The 27,973-nt window shown below is 42.4% G+C and overlaps 1 protein-coding gene across 8 annotated transcripts in view; it reads left to right on the top strand.

The window, feature by feature from the left end:
• The window catches only part of Ebf1 (EBF transcription factor 1), a 388,236-nt gene that overhangs the window by 258,493 nt on the left and 101,770 nt on the right, over nt 1–27,973 (top strand). For 6 of the 8 annotated variants that reach the window (XM_052196585.1, XM_052196586.1, XM_052196592.1 and 3 more), the window contains one exon: nt 5,401–5,542. In XM_052196585.1, the coding sequence (XP_052052545.1) occupies nt 5,401–5,542 (142 nt within the window). The remainder of the gene's footprint in view (nt 1–5,400; nt 5,543–27,973) is intronic. The other 2 variants (XM_052196588.1, XM_052196587.1) reach the window with 1 other exon arrangement.

The raw sequence follows: 27,973 nt of genomic DNA, 5'->3' as shown, positions 1-27,973 counted from the left end.
ATTCTCATGCATTCTTTGAGCCTTCAAGTTTTACAACAGTATAGAACAATACTAGATCAGGGGTAGGGGCCTTGGCAGCATCTGTCCATCTTATTCAAATCTCCCTGAATGTGCTTACACTCATTTGTGTGGGGATATTTTTCAGTTCTGTAAAGTTTCATTGCAAGTATATAAGTTCACCTGTCTACCACCACAGTCAACATATTGGACATCTTCATATCGAAATAACGTCTCCTCTTGCCTTTCAACAGTACCCAATCCCACATTCTTTCTCGGTGTCCAAATACCCTTTATTGGCAGGAAAGTGGTAACACTGGGTTAGGGCCCAGCTCAGTGGCTTCATACAATGTAATAAAAGTCCTGTCTGGAAATCCCACCATTCCAAAGCACTGGGAACTAGGCATCCAACACATACATTTGTTAGTAGTGATAGGAAACTTGAACTCCTTTGGAACTGGCCTTTTTGTTCACTTTGTATAATTCTTTGGAGATTAAACCACCTGTGCCAGTGGTTTTCTGCTTCTTTTTTTCCCTGTGTAGTTTTCCATGAGTTGTTGCTTAGTTACTTTTTCATACATGAGCTTCAAGTCATTGGTCTTTTTTTTTTTTTTTTCAATACCTTTTGTTAATGGGCTGGGGGAGATGGCTGCTCAGTGGTCAAAACATTTGTCCAGCAAGGTGGAGGTTGGGAGTTTGAGTCTTCAGAAATTCTTGTAAATGTAGGGTGGTAGGCAGGATGGCATACTTGTGATACCCATTGTAGAAAGCAGAGACGGGGAATCCCAAGGGTAAGCTGTCTGGTAAGAAAGACTCTGTGAGCTCTGAGCTTGATTAAGAGGTCCTGTTCCTCAATCAGTAGAAAACCTAAGGATGAGTCCAATGTCCACCTTGGGCCTCCACATGCACCGGAATGCTTACTAAAACAAAATCAAGCCTTGACATGCATGCATGCCACACACACTTGTGAAAAACAATAATAATAAATAGGAAGAAAAGAAAAGTACCTGGGTAAGAGTCAGTTCTTAGGGTCCATGGATTAGTGAAAAAAATACAACAACCTGAAACCCCAGGGAAAGAAGCCATGGACCAAACCAACTGTGCTAAACATTTCTTTCTATGGTGTTACTACATGTAACTTGCAGAGGTGGCTTTGAAAAGCAAGGTTTGTAATTTTTCAATTAACTTATTAAGAAGAAAATATATTTTGCCAAAGATTATGAACTTAAACGTTGGAAGTGGTTTGACATGACATGTGTCCTCTGGCTTTATTCCAGATTAAGAAATGCACAGGGATAGGAATTTTGAGTCCTTGTATTGGTCATAGTCCCCTGCTCCATGCAAGCCACTGCTGCTGTTACTGTGATCTTCTACTCGCCTTTGAGTTTAGCAGCTTGTGACTGTTGTGAAACTGTTGTGCTTGTGGGACTGAGTTTCTGCTTCATGAATCTTAGATGACATAGTTAGGACACACAAGGTCTCTTGAGTGATAGTGAATGAAGGACAGCCTGAGAAATGAGGAGGGAGAACTCCAATGACAGAACTTTCTAGAAATCCTTCCTGGGGAGAAACATTGGGAAAACTAGACTACTAAGGTGTCTGTTTTGTAGATTGTTTTCTAAGCAGTGAGATTTCACTTAGTGCTGAGCTTAGAATGTAGCAGGCTAAGATGGAGATGCCTTCTAGAAAGTGAAATTATTCAATCCAGGAAGAAGGACAATTTGCTAGAGTTCTCAGTTGTGTCACTTCATGTCATGAGGATAGGTCTTTCATACTGGGAGATCCATAGGGCCAAGGGCATTATTGCTCTGTCCTCTTATTTAAGATGCTGGCTCCCTTTGAGTCCTTTTAATGAGAGTTGGGAGTCACTGTGCCAGGTCAGATTTATCAGCCCAATGCTTGTTTGGTCTTACCTGAGAAGTAAAAATGCCCCTTCCCTGCTACTAGGGCTCAGGAGCCAGGTTTACCACTTGGTTAAATTCAGCCTCATGGAATTAGCTTTAAGAGTCAGAGACTGTTCTAAATATCATTGGAGTGTCAGGGACTGGGATGCAGAAATGGTACGTTCACCTTCAGCTGGTGGCCAAGGTTGCATCCATGAAGGAATATAGCGTGCACGTGCGCGCGCATACACACACACACACACACACACACACACACACACACACACACACACACATGTTTAACACTAAACCTATATTTATTTCTATAGACAGAACTCAACCTACAGTCTGCCTTTGTGAATAAAACATCCCAAATAATTCCAGAGCTTATTTCAGTGGAATGCTAGCCAGTAGAATGTTCTGGGGGGTTTAAAATGCTTTATTTGTACTGCTTAGTCCAGTGGCTACCAGGGCTTGAAATATGGCTACTTCAACCCAGAAATGGACTGTCATATTTTACCTAGTATAAATTTCAATAAGTCACACCTTTGTACAATGAAATTATAAAAATTGAGGGCCTAGTTCCAACAGATCAAAATTGTAGACACCAACTCCCCCTCCTCTGATAAGTGGGGTAAAGGGGGAAATAAGAAAAGGGGTGGCTGAATCTAAAAGGAAATTAGTTTTCTATGTTTTTTACTGTCCTGAGTTTAAGATGCATTTTATTGGCAAAATTTGGACAGGCTGTCGGTCCCTTGGCACACCTCCACCAGCCGCTGACTGATTCTGTGTTGATCTGTAAGGTTCTTTGCCCACCTACCATGGGGCTGTTTTCAGAAGTTAGCTTCCATTTAAGTTCTGGCCCCTCTTTTTCATCTCACAGATTACTTTTAATTTATTAGTGATTGATTCTGTGGGTTGATTTTAGAAAATACTTTGTCTAAGTCTTTCTAAAATCATTTCCAAATTGCAATGGGGGAAATTATTTTTGGGCTTGGGAAGTTGAGTCATACGTTTTTGAGGGACATATTTCCTAGTTAGATCCTAGGATAAGCAGCACAGTGATCATCTGTCCCCATTGTCTGGTTATGGTTGTGCTTGCTTTGAGGGTCCCTGTCACACAGGTGGCTCTGTGTCCTCTCCTTACCAAGAAAAGGGAAACGTATATAGTATAGTTTTCTTTCTTAACAGGCTTAGGGGTAGTTTTTTACATTTTTTACTTAATGTCAGAAGTTAGAGGACAATGTTTTTTTAAAAGCAGCAGATGTTTTAACAAGCCTTATATAGCTCTGGTGTCTTACAGGTGCTTGGTAAAGCACTATTGCTCTCTTCTCTGAAGACAGACGTCTGGAGTAACCACTTTCCATTTCCTGACACTGAAAACAGACCCTGTTTGGGATTTCCTTTTATAGCTTGTTCAGCTAACGACTCCAGTGACCACTCAATTGTGGTCTTGTAGTAAATCAACATTTCTTTGAAAGAACCAACTCTTATGTAATGTTCAGTGTTTTCACAAAGCCATCTCCCTAACTAAAAAGTGCTTCTGTTGTCTTGACGGTGCTGTCATGGCATAGGGTTGTTTTGTGAAAATAAATAGGTCATTTTCTTTCCTTGCCCCCTCGCTTCCTTCTTTTAAATTAAGCCAGGATTGATGAGGGACAAATACTGGCTTCAGACCCTGTCACACCTGGTCAGCTAGTGATGAATACACAGCGTACACACAGCCAACTATTGCATCAATCTCTGGAGGCCCTGTGTGAGTGACTTGCTCTAGATGGAATTTTGACTGACTGAAGAGCACACCCTGGGTCCCTGTAGTTTCTGAATTGTCAAGTATGCATTTTAATAAGATATTAAAATCAACCCTGGCTTTGTAGTTTATGGCCAGCTCTCAGGGAAAGGACACTTGACTCATTTTCCCAGGATGCTTTTGGATGACAAGGAGGGACAGTGGGATGTAAATCGCTCAAGGTGGCCAGTACTTTGCCATTCAGTGTTGAAAACTGACAGGTCTGGACCAAGGTGGCATGATGTCCCCCTGCTTATTAGGCAGAGAAACCCAAACATTGCCCAAGAGTCTTAGAAGCCTGTGTCCTCCTAGCCAATACAGAGAAGAGGCTCACCCAGAAGCTAAGGTCACAGTATGTACCAAGTTCTGTAAAGCCCTTCACCTCTTCAGAGGCCGATGCCTCTCAAACGGAGAACAATTAAATCGAGAGTCTTTCCAAGCAACTGGGGAATTGAACAAAATAACTCAGGACTCTCCTGATTTTGCTCAGGAGGCTGGCCTCATTATAAGACCAGATCTATTAGTGCTCTTGCCCTTGTCTTTCATTTCTCAAGTGAGGTGATTCTAATTAAATTAATCTGCATGTCAATCTATCGGTGATCAATCAAAGAGCCTGAGGTTTCCCCTATGCTGCTGGGTGCTTGTGGCTGACAGTGGCTGATAATGGAGGAAGAAATAAGCTAGCGGGCAAAGTTAATTAGTCAACATAATAGGTGGATTAAACAGTAGCCGGCTGATTGCTGTTTTCCCTGTCAAAGCATGGGTTGGGAGCCAAAGCTGCGATTACAGACAATTATTATATTTGGTTGTAAGAGGTCACATGAATAAACATATCTCTGCGGGGTTCAGTTTTAATCCCCCTCCCCCTTTTAATATAAGGAGATATGTAGGTCAATTCTGTTCATTGTTCTAGTCAAACTTCTCCGAGGCACAGCTTTTCCTGGACCCTTGTAGCGAGGTGCACTGAGTCACCCTTAGATGTGGCCTGGACATCTTGAGTTGGCGTTGAGCCAGTTCTATGTTTTTCCTTTTTTTTTTTTTTTCTTTGAAACAGATCTAAGACTCCTAATTAGCCAGGGTTCCTTTTTGTGGGGCGGGGATGACATGATGCTAATAGCTCTGAGGGAAGTTTGGGTCTGGTTCACTAAACTAACATGGGACAAAAGAATAAAATGTCTAAGAAACTTCAATAAGACCCCAGGGAGAGGAAACAGGCATATCCCAGCTTCCACTCCAACCCTTTTCATTTCTCTATCTTCTTAACCCTGACATAGTAGGGAGGGGATATTTTAAAGATTTAAAAGGCTTTTATTTGCATGATCTACTGTGATATCTACTTCAGTGTCTAAACTGAAGGGTAATTTAGGTGAAACACAGCCACCCTTGTGTTATGTGTGTGTGTATGTATGTAAGTGTGTGTGTGTATATATATACACACACACACTGTGCTAATAAAGACTGCCTTGTAAAAATTATGGTTAACAGGGTACCTTTTGCTATATAAGTATAAACTGTGCAATTTTACTTAAAACAGCATCAAAAGCGTTCCACGCTGAAGACCCACTCATCAATAGCGCCTCTTGTTAGACATGTACGACATAAGCACCAGTTATTATGTGAAATAGCTGTGCAATTTTCTTCAGCCCCCAGCTGTTATTTATTTAACTCGAGTTTATTTCCCACCATGCTTTTATATGAAAATGTTCATTCATTTCCCTCTCCTGTCTCCAGGTCGTGGTGTCTACCACAGTCAACGTGGATGGCCATGTCCTGGCAGTCTCTGATAACATGTTTGTCCACAATAACTCCAAGCACGGGCGGAGGGCTCGGAGGCTTGACCCCTCGGAAGGTACGCCCTCTTATCTGGAACATGGTAGGCGAATCATTTTCATTGGTTGGCATTGCTACTTGTAACTGTGACTTTGTGTGATTTCTTTCCTCTGCTGCACCACATTTCCTATTGTTACAAATTTTGAATGTCCTATTGAACACCACTGATACTTTTTGCTCTTTGACCTGGCACAATAAGAAGCTGAGGACTGAGCCGGCAGTGGTGGTGCACGCCTTTAATCCCAGCACTTGGGAGGCAGAGGCAGGCAGATTTCTGAGTTTGAGGCCAGCCTGGTCTACAGAGTGAGTTCCAGGACAGCCAGGGCTACACAGAGAAACCCTGTCTTGACCCATCCCCCCCCCCCAAAAAAAAGAGCTGAGGATTTAGAGTAAGTGGAATATCTTTTGAGCACACTCATTTTGGTTGCATGTTGGACTGTCTATCCTGGAATGCTGGTCTCTCTCTCTCTCTCTTTCTCTCTCCCTCTCTCTGAAAGGAAATAGAGAGACCTGAACCTTGGCTTTTTTTTTTTTTTTTTTTTTTTGAGCTCCCATTGACTACAAACTGAGTAAACCCATGGGTAAATAGGTGGAAAAAAAGCTCATATAAACCTGCCAATGTGTATTTATGACTACTTGTTGATTTTTTTTTGAAGATTGGGTTTAGAGTCAAGGGTAGATATTCATTCTGGGTATGGTACTCAGGCCAAAAGTCCTTCCCATGCTTTTACCTCACTCTGCTAACAACTCCCTCTTTATCTCCATGTGACATAGCCTGTTTTCTGTAGGTAGACTTTGGTCAGGGAGAAGTCACTACCATTGAGGATTGTGGGGAATCAGTGGTACTCATGAGAAGACTGGAGGGAAGACACAGGAATCTGTTTCATTGGAGGGGAGTATTATTCAGACGAAATCTTGAGTGTGCATCTAAACAGCTCTCTTGAAGGTCTAGGTTATAAAGGCATCTTTCCACGCACTCAAAATTCCACTGAATTAAAAGCATACAACACATTCTCTGAGCTCCTCTCCCTCTTACCATTCCTCCTTGACTAGGTCAGCAGGATCCTTTGGAGACCATTGCCATACAAATTATCATCCCAAAGTCTGACTTTTAACCGTGGCCCATGAGATATCCATGACATAATTCATAAGGTAGAAAACTCCCTTCCCTGCCAACATCCCAATTTAATAAACATACCCCTGTCATCATTTTTGCCTGTTTTATTTTCCTACCCGTGTTTGAGGAATGCACAAATAGTACATTCCATTAATTAGCCCGATGTCATACTCTTAAAAGGTATTTTTCTCCACACCCAGTTTTATAGTCTTTCAAAAGCAAACCATCATCATTCCAAAGCTGTGGTTTTATGTTTCATTGGTGCGGAGATGGATGGATATTACATTTTGCAGGAGGCCATTTGAAACACCTGCCCGTGATTACATCTCCAGCTCCACTTCTGTGCTTACAACTATTCTGATCCGCACTTTACAGTAACGGTGCCTCCTTAATACTCTTGAACTTATGGAAGGCAATGCATGACTATAGGTGCTTAGGTGAGAGGAAGAAGGAAAACTTGATAAATAATCAGCAGGCACGGTTTGGAGAACCTGAATCAGGGATCAAAATCGTTGCCCTGACTCTGGCTGGTAGGTTGCAGTAGGAGCCTTCTGAGTTGGAGACGGGATTAACAGTCAACTGGAGATCTGTTGTTCATGGTTTCAGAGGAAGCTCTAAACACAGCTCCCATGCCTAGCTTCCAAATCTAGCTCCCATGCCCAGGTCCCATTTTTGCCCTTAGGAAATAAGGAGAGGGCTGGCAGGATGGATCAGTCAATAAAGTATTTACTCTAGAGAACCTGCTTTCAACCTTCAGAACCCACATTAAAAAGCCAAGTCTGATAACATGCTCATAATCACATCTCTGGGGAAGCAGAGACAGGCAGATCTCAGAGACCCACAACACAGGTGGCCTAGCCAACAAAGAGACGTTGTCTTAAAATCAAGGGGAATGGTACCAGAGAAACTATACCTAAGATTGTTCTTTGGCCAGCGCACGCACGCGCGCGCGCACACACACACACACACACACACACCACATATACCTGGAAATAGACTTTCAAAGAAAATGGAATAAGTACAAGATACCATACTACTTATTCCTGTAACCAAGATCCCAAAGTGACACTATTTTGCAAGGTGCTACAGATGAAGAAGTCTTGAAGTAAGGCACTAGCAATTCCAAATTCTATTCATTATCTCACTCTGGCCTCTGGCTAACCCTGGACAAGTCAGTTTAAACACAGGATCCTTTGTTTTGTTTTGTTTTTCAGTTGTAAAATGAAGGTGGCTATCTGTTAGGGATAAAACAACAGGTTGTTTCTTTGTATTGGGGAAGGGAATGTGGATAAGGGAGGTGGGCCTGGGGAAGGCAGTGAAGACTGGCCAGATATCCTAGCACTACAGTGTCTCTAATGGGGAGGTTCCAATTTGGCAAGGAATTAAAACTGTCCTACTTTTTCATTACTAATAACTAATTACTAAGTAACCTTCATTTAATAACTAATGATGAGTATTTAAGTGTAGAAGGAAGGAGAGGAGGAGAAGACACTGAGGAAGAGTGCTACCATGATAAGCACTGAGGTCTTTTGATCAGAAGATATCCAAGCGTTGTCTTAGTGCACCTCTTTCCTCTTCAAGAATATGGATGAATGTATTAGCTGGGCTATCATCTTATTTCCAGAAAGAAGGAAAACACTTTCCTCTGCTTTGTTTACCCATCTACAATGAATTTTATTCAAAATGGTGGTGACATTTCCCTGCAGAACAGTGGCTATCTTTCACTGGAGAGGTCACTACACATTGTGTCCATCACACTCATCAAACCCTGACTCCACTTCCTGCCCCCAGGTGAATGAAAAGGTAGCCATGTTCAGATCCTGAGTACCAACAGTGCACCAATGCTGAAATCTGATTTTCTACACAGTGAATTAAGTAGTCATACATCACCACCCACTCACTTAGACACTTCAAGTACATGCATAAATATCCACTCTGCCAAGGGTGACTGTTGGACTCTCTTGTTGGTAATGTGTAGGAGTGGACCTACATGCTAATTCATGTTGGTTTGGGGGATAATATTTCTATCTTTCTACTGAAAAATGTCTTATTTAAAATGCCTTAAAATGCCTTGTTTAAGGACTAGCCCCCCAATGCATGATTCTGTCACTCTGTCCTCACAGCATGTCATCACCTCTTGAGACCTGTAGAGTCATCATCAACCCCCCCCATTCTGGGTCTTTTCCCCTACCTCATTTACAGGTAGCTTGAATTATTTTGAGCAACACTGCACATCTCTATGTATAGCCTGTTTTATGCCAGTGGGAGGAAAGTCCCTTTTGTGGCCAATTGTTCTGCATTTCTAGAAAAGGAATCACGGTTTATGTCCATACGCGGTCTTCGCTGGATGGCCCATGCACGCGGAGCTCCAGGGCTCAGAATTAATGTCTCTGGATTTCAAAGATGAGGGATGACCAAGGCAGATTTATCTCCTAGAATCTTTCAGGATCCAAAGAGGCTGGAACTTGGAACACTGTAGCTCATGGTAATTGCCCCTCCCTCCCTCCCTCTCTCCCTCCCATTTTCCTCTCCATTCATAAATACTAAGATTTTCTGGGGCTGGATATTTATAGGTACATTTATTGAGCTTTCTGCTTTAAGCAATGGCTTTATGGGAGATGTACAGTTGTGGAGAGAGGGAGCCTCACATGAAACTGCTCTCAGGATTCTAATTTCCACAAAAGCATAGGTTGGGGACCAAGGGGCCTGATGGTGGCCACCGTCACACGCTGGTATGTATGTGTGTACCTCACCTTCCAGTCCAGCCACTCAGGCAAATTTGTGGAGACTGTGCAGGGGGGGGGGGGGTCCTTGAGAGGGCTTCAGGAATGCTGTTATCACTGGTTCATCTGGAGTTTCAGGTTCTATTTACTTGAATTCAAGGCCAATTGTGGCTTCAGTTTCTCTCTTTCTTTCCCCTGTGGCGAGATGCTGTGTCCTCGCAGTGCTAGGGTGCAGGGACCCTGTCAGCTTGCATGCGCTAACACTTTATTATCTAATGATCTAATATGCAACAAGGCAAAGTGCCTGTGCTCATCATCCTGACACAGAATGCCGGGAGAAGTGACTAAATTACTTTACGTACCATTAGCGCTAGCAGCTATGGTGAACTCACCGGCAGCATTTATGCAAATGCCTGTGAATACACTCTAGTGGCTTTGTCAGGGAGCTGTCTGACAAGCAGTTTAAATGCTCATTTTTTAGTATATATATATATATATATATACACACATACATACACATACATATATATAAAATTTGGACATGCATATGTTTTTTCCTCCCTTTTGTGTTCCTTTCGGAGACCCTTAGATGTCTTTATACTATGTGACAACTAAGGAAAGCAGAGAAGATTAGTGAATTCCCATCTGTAGGGGGTCTTTCCCAGGAGTAGGGTCATCTCTGCTGGTGGTACTCTTTACATTTTGGGCTTAAAAACAAACAAATAAGAAAACAACAACAACAAAAATCCCCAGATCTTATGAGCTTGTGCAACCTCTTTTTAATATTTCTAAAGAAAGAAAAGCAGTGATGATATTAATTGAGTTTTTCATAAAAGAACTTTTCAATAGTCATGAGTTCTGACCCAAGGTCCTACGTTGCTTTGTGACTCAAATAGAGATTGAAAACAAAAACAGAAATCAAATGTACTTCTTAAAAATGGAAAGTGATGAATATTTAGCTTTTGTGGTCATTGGATATGAGTGAATTAAATTTCCCTTCAAAGCAGTTACAGAGACATGAAACGTGAACATGCTAGGATCCCAAAATAAAAGAAATCAAAATAAGAGTGGGCTTTGGTTAAACTACATTTTGGAGAAAAAGAATAGTGACAGGCTCAATGGATCATGTCCCCAGTTGTAATTACAGCTTTATAAGGGCTAAAAGTGGATCTGTGCCACTACCAGTCAGCTCTGACCGTTTAGTCCCCTCTCCCTGGTACTGTGGTGTTAGTCTTTCTCCTTAGTATGTAACCTTCTGAAAGCCTCTAGCTTCAGGCTGGACAGTTTTTGCTTCTGTTTCTTGCCTCAGGGTATTCAGCCTCACTGTGTCCCCTCTGCCCAGCTGTATTTAAATGTGTTGTGGACACACGGAGAAAGATGATTTGAATTTAGAGAATTACCCTAGATTGAGAAAAACCTGTGTGATAGAGCCCTGCTGGTATGTAGGAGAATTCAAGTGTCCTGAAAAGTATTTTGAAAGATTCAGTTGTCTGGCTGGAGGAGTCAGACAGTCCTAACTTTGGCTTTAATTAGTTGTGTGACTTTGGGTAGGTCCCTTTCTTTACATAGATTTCAGTTGCTTATATACCCACTTAATTGGGCCATTTCTAGACTTCTTTGGAACTCTGACCTTCAGCTATCGACGCTGGCCTTTCTGTAGGAGGAGGTTTTGAAGAATCCAAGTTTTTTACAAAGAATCCCACTGTCTAGATCTCTAGCCAATAAATAAGACGTCAGTGACGTGCATTTCAAACCATTTACTCATCCTAAGCATCTATTAGATGCCACTTACTATGTAGAGTGGCACAAGGTAGACATGACCCTTGTCTTGATGGAGTTTATTATGGAGATGGGAAATAGAAACAGTAAACAAAATTGGCAACTGAATAATTATCCCACAGCATGGAAGATTAGACACGGGAATTGTTAGAGGTCAGGGAAAACTTTAAGGATTTCTCATTTATGACCAAACTTGAGAGACGTTTACAAGGAAAAGGAACAGTGTGTGCAAAGATGTTTGGCTTGGGTGACTTGGAGGAATCAGAGAGTGAGAAAGATGTTGCTCTCAGGCAAAGGGACTGGGTCAAGCCTTGGTCTCCCTGGGGCAATTGTGAGATGGTATACAGGGCCAATGGGACTTTGATGAACTCACTGCCAATTACATGGCCTCCTCCTGTCTCATGAAAGCCTGGGGCAAGCTGGTTGGAGTTGCTTATAACTTTGCTATCCCCTGCTGGGCGTAGGAAGCTCACCAGGGAGTTGGCAGCACCTTGGCACTGGCTTCCTGATTACTTCTCAATCTGTCAGGAGTGTGAGTGTTTGAGACAGACAGCCCAGCATTTTGAGAGTTCTTTTTGCAGACGGCTTTGTTTTATTGAGTTTATTTTCTCGTATGTTTCATAGAAAGAGTTTTCCTGTGGACTTCATCATGAGGGTAGAGAACTCCACCTTTAGAAGGAAGGACTGTGACATCTTTGACTTATGAGATGTATATTGCTTACCCCGGCCCATGCCAAAGAAACCTAAATCAGTAAAAATGAAGTAAAACAATTGAGAAAATTGTACTTTCTCATCTCAGCAATTTATCTAAAATCATAACACTAGGTGAAGAGATCCTAGGATTTGATCCTATGTCTTCTGAACTGTATGAAGCTGAACAATGAGTTTTCACTGAGCCCCTTTATTCAAGCACATAGGTGTCTATAAGAAAACCAGGCTTAAGGAGAAAGATATTTGTCCAGAGTCACATGGTAGGTAACTTGTAGATCTAGAGTTCAAATCCACAAACCCATGACTCTGTTCTCCGTTGGTACTCTCTGCATGTAAACTAACTTTGTGTCATCTCCTATCCTGTTGTAATTATTTTATTTTCATCCACAAGATTTAAGGCAGTTGTGTTTGCATCTTAGGTTTTCTAAAGTTAGCCCAGATCGTGCCTTTGTGTGTATATGTGAGAGACACAGAGAGACAGAGAGGGAGACACACACACACAGACAGACAGAGAGAGAGGGAGAGCGAGAGAGAAAGGAGAGAGAGAAAGAGAGAGAGACAGAGAGACAGAGAGAGAAAGGACAGAGACAGAGAGAGACAGAGACAGACAAAGAAAGGAGAGAGAGACAGGGAAAGGAGAGAGACAGAGAAAGGAGAGACAGAGAGAGACAGAGAGACAAAGGAGAGAGAGACAGGGACAAAGGAGAGAGGAGAGAGAGAGAGAGAGAGAGAGAGAGAGAGAGAGAGAGAGAGAGAGATGCATATAGGACATGTGTGCAGGTCTCCAGGATGGTCACAAGAGGGCAGCAGCTTCTTTGGAGCTGGGGTTACAGGCAACAGTGAGCCTTCTGGTGAGGGCTGAGAACTGAACTGGAGTCCTCTGGAAAAGCTAGCACTTGCTCTTAACTATGGATCCATGTCTCTGGACCTTGACCTGTTTTCTGTAACACTAGCAAGAGCACCAGGAGGTCGGTAACACTTTATTCCCTCCCAGAGATATTCGGAGTCAGCTCTCATTAAGTCACTTGTGGATCCTACGGACGCTCTGACTTACATGAGATGGGGAAAGGAGACCGAGAGAAAACCATGAGAGCATTAGATAACTTGTAAGACAACAACTGCAGGAGTAGGAAACTCCATGCTAGGAACAATATGGAAAATTGAAGGGCTCAAAGGCTTTCTTATAAAGATTTTGTGGCCAACTGGTCAACTGTGGGAAACTTCCAGTACTTATTATTTTGTTGGATCTAATAAATGAGCAAACCGCACTTATTTTAATAAGCTCACTATGACATGTTCATTTGAGGGGTGTGTGTGTGTGTGGGGGGGGGGGTGTCTGTTCTTGATTTGGCCAGAAATGGTAAAACTTTTTTGAAGCTATTTTTTTATTTGTTTGTTGTTCTGTATTTGATCAATCATGCGCCACAATTCCAATTGTGTTCATTTGTATAGTTCATTGTTCCAAGCCAGGGCCCTCCTTTGCTCTTGATTTTCATTGGGAGACTCCCTCGTGTGAGAATTCAAAAGGAATCGAGCAGTGGCAATATGGAAATAAACACTTCCATGTCCTGTTCCTAAGCCCCTAATAATGTGACCTAACAGCGGTCAGTAGTTAGGTCTGAAGCAAAGATTCGTTTGATCTAGTTATGTGTTTTTTAATGCATGTGTTTCTATATGTGGGTATATGTACATGAGTTTGGGTGCCTGAGTAGGCCGAAACTTCCAGCTTCTTGGAGCTGTAGCTGCCAGCAGCTGTGAGCTACCTGCTGTGTGTGCCAAGAGCTAAACTTGGGTCCTCTGCAAGAGCTGTATGTGCTCTAAACCACTCTACCATCTCTTCAACCTCTAATTTTTCTCTTTACTTTGTCGGTTATACTTACAGAAATTTGTTAAGATGGAGCTCTCTATTGCTTCCTTGCCTGGCTTTGAGGGTGGACTAAGAATTCTCTGGCCCTTTGTCCCCTCATCATTAAGCAGAGGTTTGGTAGGGCCCTTCAGGCTCTGATGATTCTGTGAGGATGTCTCTTACTTCTTGAAGAGCTACAGACACAGCTTTTTGGGGGTACCTACCCAAATGCCGAGGTGATAGTTCTGCTAAGTTAGACCCACAGGCTAGCATAGCCAAAATGTCAAGTTTCTGGTTCTGTGAGAGACTATCTCAATGGCAGAATATGGCAGAAAGTGACAGAGAAAAATACCCAATGTCTATCATGCTTGGCCGTTCATATGCATATGTAGGGGCATGTACACCTAAACACACACACACACACACACACACACCAAAATCTCATTATGCAGCCCAGGCTGGCTTGAAATTCATAATCCTTCTGCCTCTGTCCCTGAGTTCCAGGGTTACAGGTACATATCCTCATGCATGACTTAAGATATCTTAAAATAGCTATATGTTTATCTTAATTCATTAGGGAAAAAAATCACAACTACCACTTCAAAATCATGACCTCATGGACATTAGTGTTTAGGGTAAGATCAAGCTTAGAGAAAATATTAGATGACTTAAATAAAAATCACAACTTGATAAAATTAAGTAATTGCCTACATGGTACTAGAATGTAGCAAAATTATGACTTAAGTTTGAAGCATGCTGTTAGGAAGACTTTAAAGATCAAAAAATATTAATTCATCATTTATTAGGAATCAGGTAAGGCCCTGGGAAATATTCATTTATATTTTTTCCCAATAAACACTGTTTTTTGATTGTTTGTTGGTTGGTTTTTATTGGTTTAAAGAAAGCCTTTTAGGTTCATTTTACCATTAAGGTAGAGTTTCTGTTCCAAAGAAAATTTAAAAACCAAAACCTCTCCTAAGCTATAGGCTCTATTTTTATTTTTAAACATGCAATATCTGTACGTCGGAAGGCAGACGGGACTGCGTCAAGGACGAGCATCCGGTAGGGTCTGCCCAGGCAGCGCATTATGATAATGTGCACAGAACCAGCTGGACACTGAGTTAAGCTGACACTGTGTTGTCAAGGGCAGCGTCACCCATCAATTTCCGAGATAGGATTTGAGTTCAAATGACAGGGAGAGAACAGCAACTCTGTTGAGGCTGATGCATGGGGGAAGGGTAGGGAAGACAGGGCAGAGACCAGCAAGGCTTAAAGGCAGGAAGTCCTGGTGCCTCCGGAAGCCGGTGGCTGCTACCTTCCCTTCTAACTTTAACATCTGTCCGCAAGCCCCACCTGGGTCCTTGCATGATTAGAGTCTTCTTCATGGGCGAGGATAGGATGGTGTGTGTGGGGGTGGGTGGGGGGTATGGCGGAGAGTGGGTTACTGATACTAATTTTAACTCCCAAGAGAATAGGGTACCAGCTGCCGGAATGGAGACCAGCTCAGCCCAGGAAACAGGACTCCACGTGGCCTCCTATCCATGGAGGAAGCACATTGTGGGTACAGTGGCAATTGTTCGCTTTGTTTGGTTTTTGTTCTTTGGAGACTGGGTCTCGCCGGGCTGTGTAGCCAAAGCTGGCCTTGAACACCCTGTTCTTCCCGCTCCCACCTCCTAGATGCCACAATCACAGGCGTGAACTGCTTGACTTTGTAAGCAGCCGTTTGTTAGCGCAGGCTGGAAGAATCCTCAACTTTTAATCCACCTACTTCAGTTCTTTCACAGCGGAAGCCCATCAATGAGGGCTCATTTGCTTTTTATTCGGTCGTTTATCTGGTCAACAAATATTTACTGGCCGTCTGCCTACTATATTAGATAAGAGAGGGGCAGAGGCGAGCAAAGAAGGGGCGGGTATTAACATGACGAGGCACAGAGTTGTGTGTACATGCCAATGCATATACAGGAAAGAATGCTAATGTGGGTGATTTAAATTGGCAATGTTGATACGGGCAGTGAAAGAGAAATACAGATTGCTAAGAAGGCCTAAGGCAAAGGACCCAGCCAAGTTTGAGGAGTCAGGGCAGCTTCACATTTTTGAAAGAGCAGCAGTTAATGAAGTAAAGAGGAAAAAAAAAAGTCAGTATGTGATTTGACTGTTACATTAGGATAGACCATTATTAGACATTAGAGGGGGGAAGGTGGCCTAGGTCTAAGAATTGCTTCTGAGAAGTAAACTTAAAATTTTACATGTATTAGTTTCTCATTTTTTGGTTGGACAAAGAAGTCCATTGTTTCCTTTCCCAGCTTGTGATGAATGCTGCAGCTAATGGTCCAATAGATTGCACACTACAGATTCAGGCCTGCGTCCCCAGGGATGAGGAATTTGCTGTTGGTGCATTTGGTCCAGTGATGAGTGTTTTGAAAAAAAAAAATTTTTTTTAATGCTCATAACAGCCAGGGGAGGGCAGTGCAGTTAGCTATAGGGTCCACTTAAAAATAAAGGAAACTGAGGCCAACTGTTAAGGGTTTGGGTGTGGCTCAATGAAGAGTCAATTTCATTTCTGCACCCTTTAAACTTCCAAGTTGCTAACACGGGGGTCACGGCTACTCTTCCTTCCCATTGTCAAGTCAGAGCTGCTCCCTCTGCCCAGTGAACTTCAGAAGTAGAGGGAGGCTCTTGCTATTTGAGCCCGTAATGTAAAACTTGCTCCAGTTGAAACAAATTGACGACATTACTCAGAGGTAAACTGAAAAGCCAGGCCTATTGCTCAATCCCAAGGGTGAGTTACTTGGCTTGAGCGGTGATACATGGGAAGGCGCTTTTCTGGGTTAAGATAAAAACTCCTGGTATCACATCTCGCTATCAGGCCGGTCATCTCCAGCTCCCTGGGCCAGTATTGCAACCTGAAATACTCAGTGGGCAGAAATGAAACTTTATAGAAATTGGGTGATCATCACCCTTATCAGATGAATATGATGCTATCCACAGGATTCAGGATTTTAGCAACCTTGTGTGTGGGGAAGGGGAAGGCAGTCTGAGGATTGTAGGGCTGTGTAGCTTCCCTGCCAGCCTGCCACATGCAAGTTGGCAGGAAAGCAACACAGCTTTTAAGATCCTTCTGTAACATATGTGCAGGCCAGTCATAGCAGAAGCCCTGATGTGGGTGGGAAGCAGAGCAGACAGGCACCAGGGCAGGAAGGGAAAATGAAACACCGAAGTGTTTCTGGACCATGGGGCGCACAGATAGGTGTACATCCACCTAACACATATCTGATCACTAAACATGAAAGCAGAACTCTGCTACTAATAGTTTCTTATCCCAATCTGTGCAGTTGACCAATATTTTATACATGAACACATGCTCCTCTGTGGCTGGCTTATTTGAGGGTTTTGAGCAGCAAGATCCTAGCTGTTTAAAACCATATCCTTTATCTGTTGTTCTAGTCCAGAATGGCTTGGGGGACAGAGACAGGGACAGGGAGGGGTTCAAATCTGAAAAGTCATCATACCAGGCTCTTCTATTGACTGTAGTGCAAAGTAATAAAAATGCCATGGTATCTGCCTTTGTAAAACATGAGTGGATAGCAACATTGTTTGCCCGTTGTTTAGAAGGCCATGAAGATGAGCATGAGTGTAAATGAAAAATTTCTTTCCTCCCTTTCCTATTTCCTCATTCCTCTTCCTTACAGTCCTTCATTGGTAAACCCTGCTGTGCCCAAGTCATTAAACCAACAGTGTTTTTTGAGGAGCTATCGTATGCAGCAAATCTATACACTCAGACCTCAAATTTGTCTACCTTTTAACTTTGGCAATGTCCTTTTGGTTTGGTTAGTCTGTGAACTCAATCCTTATTGGTGGAAAAAAGTTAGTAAAAATGCAAAATATCTTTAAGGTTATTGTGTAAGATTAATTTATTTGTTAATATTTCATAATTTTCTTCATATATAAAAAAGTCTCTAATGAAGATCATTAAAATACACAATGTTCAGGTTTCAAATGAAAGTGGAGGGACATTGCTCTATGCTGTGTAAATTCCTCAGAGTGCTGGTATCACTTAGAATAGATGTCCAAATTTAGGGTGTGTTTAGTGGCCCTTGTAACTTTCAACAATAGAGATGTTTCTATGCCTGGAAGGTTGACAGCATTTTTAATGTTACTGTGTTTAAATTGGCGCCTGTAATGTTATGCAAGGATGCCATTTTTCTGAACTTGGAAATAGAAGAAGGAAATAGAGAGATTTTACTATAGTTCATATGTGGGTCTGTGTCTTAGGGGAGAAATAACTTTACTTGGAAAGCGAATAGTAACACACTGTAAAGTTAATAAGTATCCACCCTCTATACTGGGGACAAGGAATTACACAACTGGTATTTTGTGGAACTTTGGCTGTATTGATAGGATCAAAGTAACCACTTTAGCCAAACAGGACAAATATTTCAGATAAGCAACAAAACTGAAGGGAGGCTGGGCTTCATCAATCAAAATAGACTTTGAAAATCTCAAGTTTGAACATCTCAGAGCTGCAACCTCCTCATCTATAGAGTAGAAAAATCTACATGAGCTTGCCCACCACTCAAAGTTAATACGAATGGCCAAGCCCTTCCGGCTCTAACCAGTGTTCAAATCATCAGGCATTAAATGTCAAGTCCAGTCATCCATCCATCACTGTGCCAATGGGTGGAGTTCCTGTCTGCATGAGATGTGTTGGCTGGTTAGGCTGATTCTCTGCACACATGCGCACGCGCGCATACATACACACACACACACACACACACACACACACACACACAATTATGTGTGTCTATGCACAGACATTAAGGTTAAGTTCAAGAAGAACCAGGGGAAGACAGGAATGACTCCTGAATGTCAAAGACAGAAGAGTTTGAGACCAGTTTGAGTTTTCTAGACTATGCTAGAAACCACCAGCTTCATGCAGAAGCTACATCTTTTCAGTACGGAACTGCATGGAAGCTAGTGGAAACTTTGCAGAGGAAGAAACGCCAGGACCTTTTCACCTGCATTTGCATTTCTGCATGCCTCCATCTTTTCTGAGAGGAATCGTTTGCTTTCTTCTTCATCATTCTTATCCCTATTTTGAATTTATTCCCCTCTTACTCTGAACATCAATTAGCTCATTTAAATTCACCACAGCCCTCGTGAAGGGGGCTCTTAAAAGTAATTATTATCCCCAATTAAAGTGGTAGAAGCTAGGAGTTAGGAGTTAGAAGCTAGGAGTTAGGATTTGCACCTAGAGGGGCTCACCCAGGGGCTGAGGATCCCTGTATCTGAGCCCAGAGTTACCTCTAGGGTAGATAGGATAGCAGAAGTCAGCCATTTTCAAAAGGCTGAAACCTGGCATCCATGAATTTGTCTTTTGGGAGTAAACAGACTTCGAACACAATTGTCCTGCTGTAGAAACGAATTGGAAAAGAGAAATATCTAGGCTTTTTTTTTTTTTTTTGTTCTTCTCACTGTTCTGGCAGGATAGTTCAGATTCTGAATAGTCCTGCAGGAAGTTGAATCAGTGCCTCATAAAGCTTACACAGAGATGGAATTCCCACTCCTCTTTGCTCGTCATGTGCAGATAAGTTTGATGATTCGCATTTCTGTCCTTGTGACGTCACAGATCATCACCACGGAAACATCTGTGCTGTAACAAATGCTGGCTTGCAGCACCACTGGCCATGTTAGGGAGGAGAGGAAACTGGTTCGGCATGATAAGGCTCCCCAGTCATGAAAGTTCACTCCAACTCTCATTCGCCACAGCAGCTGTACCTGTGGAGAGAAATACAAACAGGGAGAGTTACTTGCAAAAGCGAAAACCATGGCACATCAGTGATTAAAAGTTGGGCAAGGTTGAAATGTAGCTCAAGTACAAAGCACGGGCATAAAAAGTCACTATCTATGCTCTCTGGCATGATGACAGTAGAAATCCTTCAGGGCACTTCTGCCCAACTGCTTATACAAAAGCCGTATGTGTACAACAGAAGACAAACTCAGGCGCACCCACGGGCTCTAGGAGCAATGTGACGGACACGTGTGCGGACGCAGGAGCAGAATGGTCATGACAGGCTTTCCACTTATTGTTTGCCGAGTCAGTGGCAGCATCAGTCACCGCAGAGATAAACTGCTGAGAATTCATTGCTGACTTGGGGAGGAGTCTTATGCTGTGTGCACTGGTGGGTTATGGGTAGGAATTGAGCCTTGAGTCCTACCTCGCCTTGGGCTGTGGTTTGCATACTATTTCGAATTAGCAAGAGGGTGACATGGTAGATTAAAGGGGTGGTAGGTGAGGATCACAAATAGGAACAGATTAAAATGGCATGTGCACTTGCAAATGCCCCAGTGAATCTCATTACTTCCTATACCAACTTTAGTTAGAATTTAGTTAGAGTTTTGTTGCTGACAGAAATAAGACTATATAGAAAAATCTGGATGCAAATTCTTTTTTATAAACTAAAGAGCTGCCAGTGCAGGGCTCATATACTCAAAGGTCAGCAGTTATATCTGTTTCAACAGTGTTCTTTTCCTGTTGAATTAACTCCCTGCCTACTACTTTGTAGTTCTTTTTGGCAGGATTTGAAGGTATCACGCCTAGCAGATCTCCTGGAATATGTAGGGTACCTCATAACTGGCAGTTACGACTAACCGTTATAGGCTCAATTATCTAAACGTAGTCCCTAGATCTGTGCTATCCAATAGAACCTTGTGAAGATGAAGTTTTCCAGTGTGCTGTGTAGTAGCTCCTTACTTCTGGTAATATAAGTAATATGAGTAAGTAAAGAAATTTCCATAGTAATTAAACACTAAATAAGTTATTTGTGGATAGTGTTTCTGCAACTGGGCCAAACAGGTTAAATAATGGGATTGAATTACAGTTAATTAGCCTCATTGATGATAAAATATGAGGGATAAACTATGAGTCTATGCATGCACACATGCCCATGTCATGAGAGTAGATTTGTGTGTGTGTGTGTGTGTGTGTGTGTGGCTATGGTTATGGTAATGGTGGTGGGGAGAACCACAGCTTTGAGCCATCTACTTCCAGAATGGGGACCACCATTATCACCTGGCTAAAATTTTTGTAACTTGAAGGAATCAAAGAGTGTTTTATGAGGCATCTACCCACATATCCTAGCAACATACTAAAGTCTGTATAGGAAGTTTTACTGTGCTCTGCCATCTAAGCTGTTCAGTGAAGGCAACTATTTAGACCCAACAGCTATGCCCATATCTGGAAAGGCTAACTTACTTGATGGCCTGCTGTGTCCACCCACTGCACGGCGTGGAGCCACGGTGAAAGAGCGGATGGGATGTCCTCAGATAGGTGCTAGAATGCTCTGGAGCCTCTCCTTCCTCTCTCCCAGTTCTCTTCACAAACATACAAACACATCTACTGACCCATGTGTCTGTAAACACCGATGAGCAAGGCTCTAAAAGATCCTTCATTCATTGGCTAAGATTAAAAATTCAGGAGACAGCAGGTGTTGGAGAGGGTGTGGAGAAAGAGGAACACTCCTCCACTGCTGGTGGGGTTGCAAATTGGTACAACCACTCTGGAAATCAGTCTGGCGGTTCCTCCGAAAACTGGGCACCTCACTTCCAGAAGATCCTGCTATACCACTCCTGGGCATATACCCAGAGGATGTACATTACCCACCATGTAATAAGGATACATGTTCTACTATGTTCATAGCAGCCCTATTTATAATTGCCAGATGCTGGAAAGAACCCAGGTATCCCTCAACAGAAGAGTGAATGCAAAAAATGTGGTATATCTACACAATGGAGTACTATTCAGCCATTAGAAACAATGAATTCATGAAATTCTTAGGCAAATGGATGGAGCTAGAGAACATCATACTAAGTGAAGTAACCCAGACTCAAAAGGTGAATCATGGTATGCACTCACTAATAAGTGGATATTAACCTGGAAAACTGGAATACCCAAAACATAATCCACACATCAAATGAGGTACAAGAAGAAAGGAGGAGTGGCCCCCTGTTCTGGAAAGACTCAGTGAAGCAGTAATCGGCAAAACCAGAACGGGGAAGTGGGAAGGGGTGGGTGGGAGGACAGGGGAAGAGAAGGGGGCTTACGGGACTTTTGGGGAGTGGGGGGCTAGAAAAGAGGAAATCATTTGAAATGTAAATAAATTATATCGAATAAAAAAAAAGATCCTTCATTCATGCAACATAGCCATATATTCATACCAGGTTTAGCTGGGAAGTTTGTCATCGCCCCTCTCCTCTAGGTCACTGAGGCACTCACCCACTCCAGGGATTACCTCTTGGTGGTCGCCTGGCTGCTACCCTGAACTCTCCCATAATCCGACCTGGCCAGTTGGAAGTTTCTGAGGGTATACGCAGAGAGCACCAACCGAGTTCAGCTTGGTTTCTTCAAGACGGATCTATAAACTACAGCCTCCCCCAGGCCTTATCCCAACAACAACAAAAGTTTTCTGAGAAACATACAATGGAAATGGAAATGACAGTGAGAATAGTTGCAGCTAATTGGTTTTAAAATGACTAATACTAACCTTCTTGGGGTGGGGGTGGGGGTGGGGGAACAAAGCCCAGGTGACTGTCTTCTGCCTGAGTTACCCATTCAGAAACGTACATTATCTGTATAGATCTTATATTTGTTGCAAGGTTACCACACTTATCTCCCTGTTCTGCTTTTTTCTTGTAAATGTTACCATCCATATCTAGGCTGACAGTACATTAAATAAACCCTCAAATTCAGTAAGGAGAAGAAACCTTGGGACAAAAAGACACAGAGTAGGTTTGAAATGCTTTTAAACTTTTTAGCACATTTTTTTTTAAATGTGAACCAAGCCAGACTCATGTAACATCAAATCACGTGCACACATCTCTCCTTTCCCTGAACCCTGAGTCCTGCTCCCAGACACAAGAGAGCTAAAAATTCATATTCAGCAGAGGAAAGGCAAGGCTTGGTGAACAGATGGAGGGGAGTTCAGCATAAAGGTTTAATCCTATCAGGCCAGTCTCTGTATGACCATCTGGATAATCCCCCCAACACACTCAAGTCCCGCTAAAAACACAGCTCCAGCCAAGATGAATGTCACAGATTTTCCACTGGACATGTTCATATTTGACTTTATGATTTTCCTGGCCTAGGAAGATTGCTTGTGAATAAAGGCTAGTGTATTCCTTGAAGAAGTAGTTACATGATTTTATTGTTGTTGTTCAAGCTGAACATGGTTTCCCCTTTTCTTAATATTGGGTGTTCTTTTGTGGGGATGATTTCCACTCCTTGGCCTTCCTGGTTCTCCTTCCTGTTCATCCAGCAGGTTAATTAGGAGAAGAGGGTAAAAATCACTTTATGCAGAAAAGTTTCCCTCGTTGAAAAAAAAAAAAAGAATTATTTACTCATTGTGTCATCAGAGGCAAGCAGTTTCACTACTGCTGCGACAAATAGCACAATTGGGTCCATGAATAATTCATCCTGAGGGTTTGCCTACCCTCCATGACTATTTCCCCATATTACTTAGCAATGGAGTGGCTGACAATCACAGAACAAGAGGAGGAGAGAGAAAGCTGGTGGCGACATTTGCCTTTCACTGTTCAGAATTAGAATTTTGTGCATTTTAATTCCCAGTCTCACGTACAGTGCAAGTTGGAATGGAATGTATTCAGCACTCCTCGAGTCACAAAATTCTGAGCTTCTGCTTGTATTTAACAAACAATTTTTGTATATTATGAAACAATGCTATGTTGCCTGTCATTAAATCCAAAAGCCTTCAACAATCTTTCAAGTGCAATTTAGAAGTTATAGGCACATCAAAATGTCAAGATTTTTTTCTCCCACAGCTAAATTGTTAAACAGCCCCGAAGAGCAAAAGTGAACAGAGTTCTGGTTCTCACAGAGACAGACTCAGACATTCAGAAGCAGTTGGGCTGGAATGTTCGAGAATACAGTTGTGACCACACTTAATTCTCTTGCTCAGGACTGCTGTACCTATTGTGGCACTTGGGACTTCAAAAGAAATAAGAAAGCAGAAAATTAAGTAGGAAGTGGATAGGTGGTAGGCCGGGTCTGTGATTGGCAGGTGGCATCACTTGGGCCAATTGAAGGATAACCGTTTCCTGCCTTTATAGAACAGTCTTTGGAGCAATGTTTCCATCTAGTGACTGGGAGGTTTTTCCTTTCCTCCTTTTTTTCAGAGCCATTAATGCTGTCAGAGCAAAGGGTTTTTCTGCCAGATGAAGTCACTTTGGGATAAAGGATGCAAAGCGCTTGAAAGTCTCGATTTCCTCATGGAATATTTAATAGGTTTAATTGCGTCTGGTATTGAGAAACCTCTATATCATGGCTTACATTTCCCTTTAAAGTGACAAACACCACACACACACACACACACACACACACAGAGAGAGAGAGAGAGAGAGAGAGAGAGAGAGATTCTTGTATACTGTCATTCTTTCCAAGCAACATCTAGATATTTTGCTAGACAAAGCAATAAATGCAGATCAATAGCAAAATGAAACACACTCTAATAAGTGATAAACAATATTCAACTACACAGTGCAATTGCAGAGGATTGCAAAGAAAAGCAGAACCAGCCTCGGGTAGCTCCTCAGAGCAGCATGTGTTACTGCTGTAGCTTCCGTGACAGGGCTGTCACACCTGGTCACTTCCTAATAGAATTTGTTTCTTGTGAACTGGGGGGGGGGGGTACCTGTAGTAGGGCTTGCATTCTGCACATGGGACTTCTCTCCCATGGGTGGTAGATGTCTGATGGAGTGTTACAGCAGCTACTAGCTTCTCAGGCACACTGTTGGAGGAGAGTTGGCCCAGTAACAGACCCTGTGCACGGTGAAGATGGAGAGGGCTAGTCTCGCAATTAGTGCCAAACCCTCTTTCTGTCCCCCTTTCCTGTCTTTTAACTGCTCATCTGGAAACAAAGGAAGAGTTGGGGAAAATAATCATCTCACTCAAAGAAGTAGCAGGGCAGATAGTTGAGACTGCTCACTGGGTTAAAATGGGGCTCGTCCTGGAATGGGGTTACTCCCAAACACAGCATCACTAAAACCCAGCAGATAAACAGGAGACAGTTTTTATGATCAGACCAAGGTGTCATTGGAAGGAGCTCAGGTCAGCCTGCAAGGTAAGCCATCAGGTAAAGGTGTTTGCTGCCAGGACATACAAACCCAAGGTGATTCTGAGCAACCCACCCGGGAGAAGGAAAGGACAGGGCCCCTCATGTCCTATCAGGCTGAGCCCCCTGTGGCCACTCTGCCTTCTACATATATACCCTGGCATGTGTATGCCCCCATAAACAGACAGACAGACAAAAAATGTTAAAAATGAAATTAAAGGTGTCTAGCTTACAGGTCTTGCATTTTCTGCCAAGCATCAACCACTAGAACATTAACAGTAAAGATATTTCATATGAAACAGTTCTGATACGTTTCCCAGTGAACATTCCTTTCAGACAAATGCCTTTAAGAGCGAAAACAAGCAATGACAACTTTCTTCACTCTGGGATGTTCCAGTATCAAGTCTGCCTATTCAGTCCATTCAGCTAACACATTAGCAAGTAGCTAGACTAAAACACTTAGCAAGGTTTTATAGTACAACTCAAGCCAAACGTTATATGATAAGCATAGACCAACTCTGAATGATGAACATTCAGGGCACTGTACTACAGAAACGAACTCCAAATAACAGGAGGCCAAGGATAATAATAATAGTGAATGATTGAGGCAGAAACAAGTGCACAGTATACCTGATACAGGTCAGTACTTCCTGTGAATTTTGTGTCAAATCTGTGAGGTCTCATGACTGTACTAAATGGTAAATTTGGAATGATAGAATCGATGTCAGATGAGTTATCTGTCTTCACTAAGATACCAATAAAAGCTGGTGCTGTTCCTGCCACCCACCTCCTTTGGGAGCCTTAGGTACCTGCTTTTTAGAATTGCTTGTTCCTAGAGGGCTTGTTGGTGGAATGTTAGAAAAAAAAGAGTCTGATATGTCTCATATACGGACACAACGGAACCAGAGAGCAACCTTGTACCCACTTCACAGTTCGCAGGGAATACCATCAGGAGACATAGTCTATGATTTGAAACTTCTTAAATTTGTAAATTTTGCCAGTGGATACAAGGACTGTTGCCCATGGTCTACAAAGATGGAGGCAGCAGAGCCAACACATCTCTACTCAGGCTTCTGCATGGGGGCAACAATGGTGGCCAAACACTCATTTTGGAAACTAGGTCTGATAGACCTTGAACCTGGGTCATCTTTACGGCTGCCCTAATGAGTGAGACATAGGTCAGAGCACAAAGAGATCTCAGAGGCGAAAACAAGAGCAGCCCCAGGACCCCGCTGATCAGCACACACACCACTAATTCATCTCAATGGGCAGGCACCTCTGAGCTCAATTAACCCTTATTCCCAAGGCCACCCATAAACCCTGAGGTAAACACGGCTCTCCAGACCCTGGCTTTCTGTCAATGAAATAGGTCATTTCTATTGGAGGCTGAGCTTGTAAATTCACCTTGCTGATCAAGAGCTCAGGGCTCCTGGTTGCAAGCAGGCAGGCACTAGCATCATGTAGCATTGATTCTGTTAGTCAAGACAGTTTTAAACTGCTGAGGGCATCTGTGATATCATCTGCCTTCTGAGGTGATTTGAAGAGAATACACATGGTCTGAGGTGGAAGAGGTGATCAGAAATGTCCCCAGTGCAATTGTCTGCACACACGTTATGTGCTGAAAGCTAAATGATCTCTCTCTTTCCTATTCTTTTTTTTTTTAATTCTTCCTTTTCTTTTTCTTCTCACAGCAGCTATTGTTCAAAAGCAAATTGGAAATCTGGTAATTAGGCCCTGACTCACGGTGTAGTATTAAAGTCCTGAGCCAAAGTTCAACACCCCGAAATGAAATTTAAACCAATTAATCTGTTAGATTTTTATCGCTTGTCCGTGTTTTCTCAGCAATTCCCCCAGCACGTGGCCTTTGATCAACTCTCATACAAACGCTAAAATGTGTGCCTGCTGCTAGCAAGACGGAATGACATTAACATGGTCCTCATAAAACAATCAGAGCAGAGAGGCCCTCAAACAGGCAGGGCATAGTAATATTTAATAAAAGCGCACACATAATCTTCAGAATTAGCATTTTGTGCCTTGCAGTACCTTTGGGAGAAGAGCTTTTATTTGTGGAGTGATCATTATAACAAAGAGGCGCTACCTAATAATTCCCACTTTAATTCTGCAATGTGCCAGAAGCATTTCAGAACCATTATGCTAAACTGGTGGGGTAATCATGTTATTGTCACAGTTTGAAGGAAGGAAAATCTCGACTTTGGTGGCTGGTGAGGAGTAGGAGAGGCATTAAAGAAAAGAAGGGAGAAAACTTTTATTTTTAATGAAATTTAGAACCAAAAATGGGTCTGTTGCCCTTGTGGACAGAGTATAAAAATGGGAGGCTGGGAAGGAGGCTTTCATTAATTAAACCATGAATTTTTTTCTATGTGTATTTTTTGTTTGTTTGTTTGTTTGTTTGTTTTAAAGAGTAGTCCTGCTTTCAAATCTGCCCCTTCATGTCCCATTTCATAATTTTTTTTTTTTTTGGAGAAAGAATGCTATCCATTATCACCGCCTGTTATTGAACTTGTGTAAATCTCCCCACTTGCTCATTCTGCTGAATCCCACTAGGGTGAGTGCTAGAGTAATGAGCTCTTTCTCTGCCTCTGAGTAGTTTCTGTTAAGGCAAGTGAGGCCATAGCTGCTCGGGGGTTGGGCCACCATCCTTAGACAACTTACCAACGGGATGGAGGAGAGACCCAGCATCTCTGGGCAGCCCAGCTGATGTTAGGTGCTTGGCTGGGTTCTTTTTAGTATTGATTTGCTCTAAAAACTACAAATGTCATCATGTGTTCTCCTTCACTGAATTCTTTACTCATATATTACCATAATATAAGTTCAGTGGAAAAACCTCAAGCCATATAAATGTTAATAGAGTAAAAATTAGTAGCCTTCTTCCCATCTGGTCATGTTCCCTTTTCATAAGAACCTACTGTGGACAACTGATGTGTATACTGTCTTCTAGACAAAGGTCTAGAAGGTCTAGACAAAGGTCTAGAAGTAACCTAGAATTACACACACACACACACACACACACACACACACACACACACACACTCATGCACATACAGGTTCACTAGATACAATTTTTCAAATAATGTGGAACCTGTTTTTATTAGTTCACATTGTTGTTAACTCTCAAGATTTCCTCTCTGAAATCCAGAACGATAGTATCAACTTA

The sequence above is a fragment of the Apodemus sylvaticus genome, chromosome 10 (assembly GCF_947179515.1).
Source record: "Apodemus sylvaticus chromosome 10, mApoSyl1.1, whole genome shotgun sequence".
Taxonomy (NCBI): Eukaryota; Metazoa; Chordata; class Mammalia; order Rodentia; family Muridae; genus Apodemus; species Apodemus sylvaticus.
This window is presented reverse-complemented; position numbering and strand designations above follow the sequence as displayed.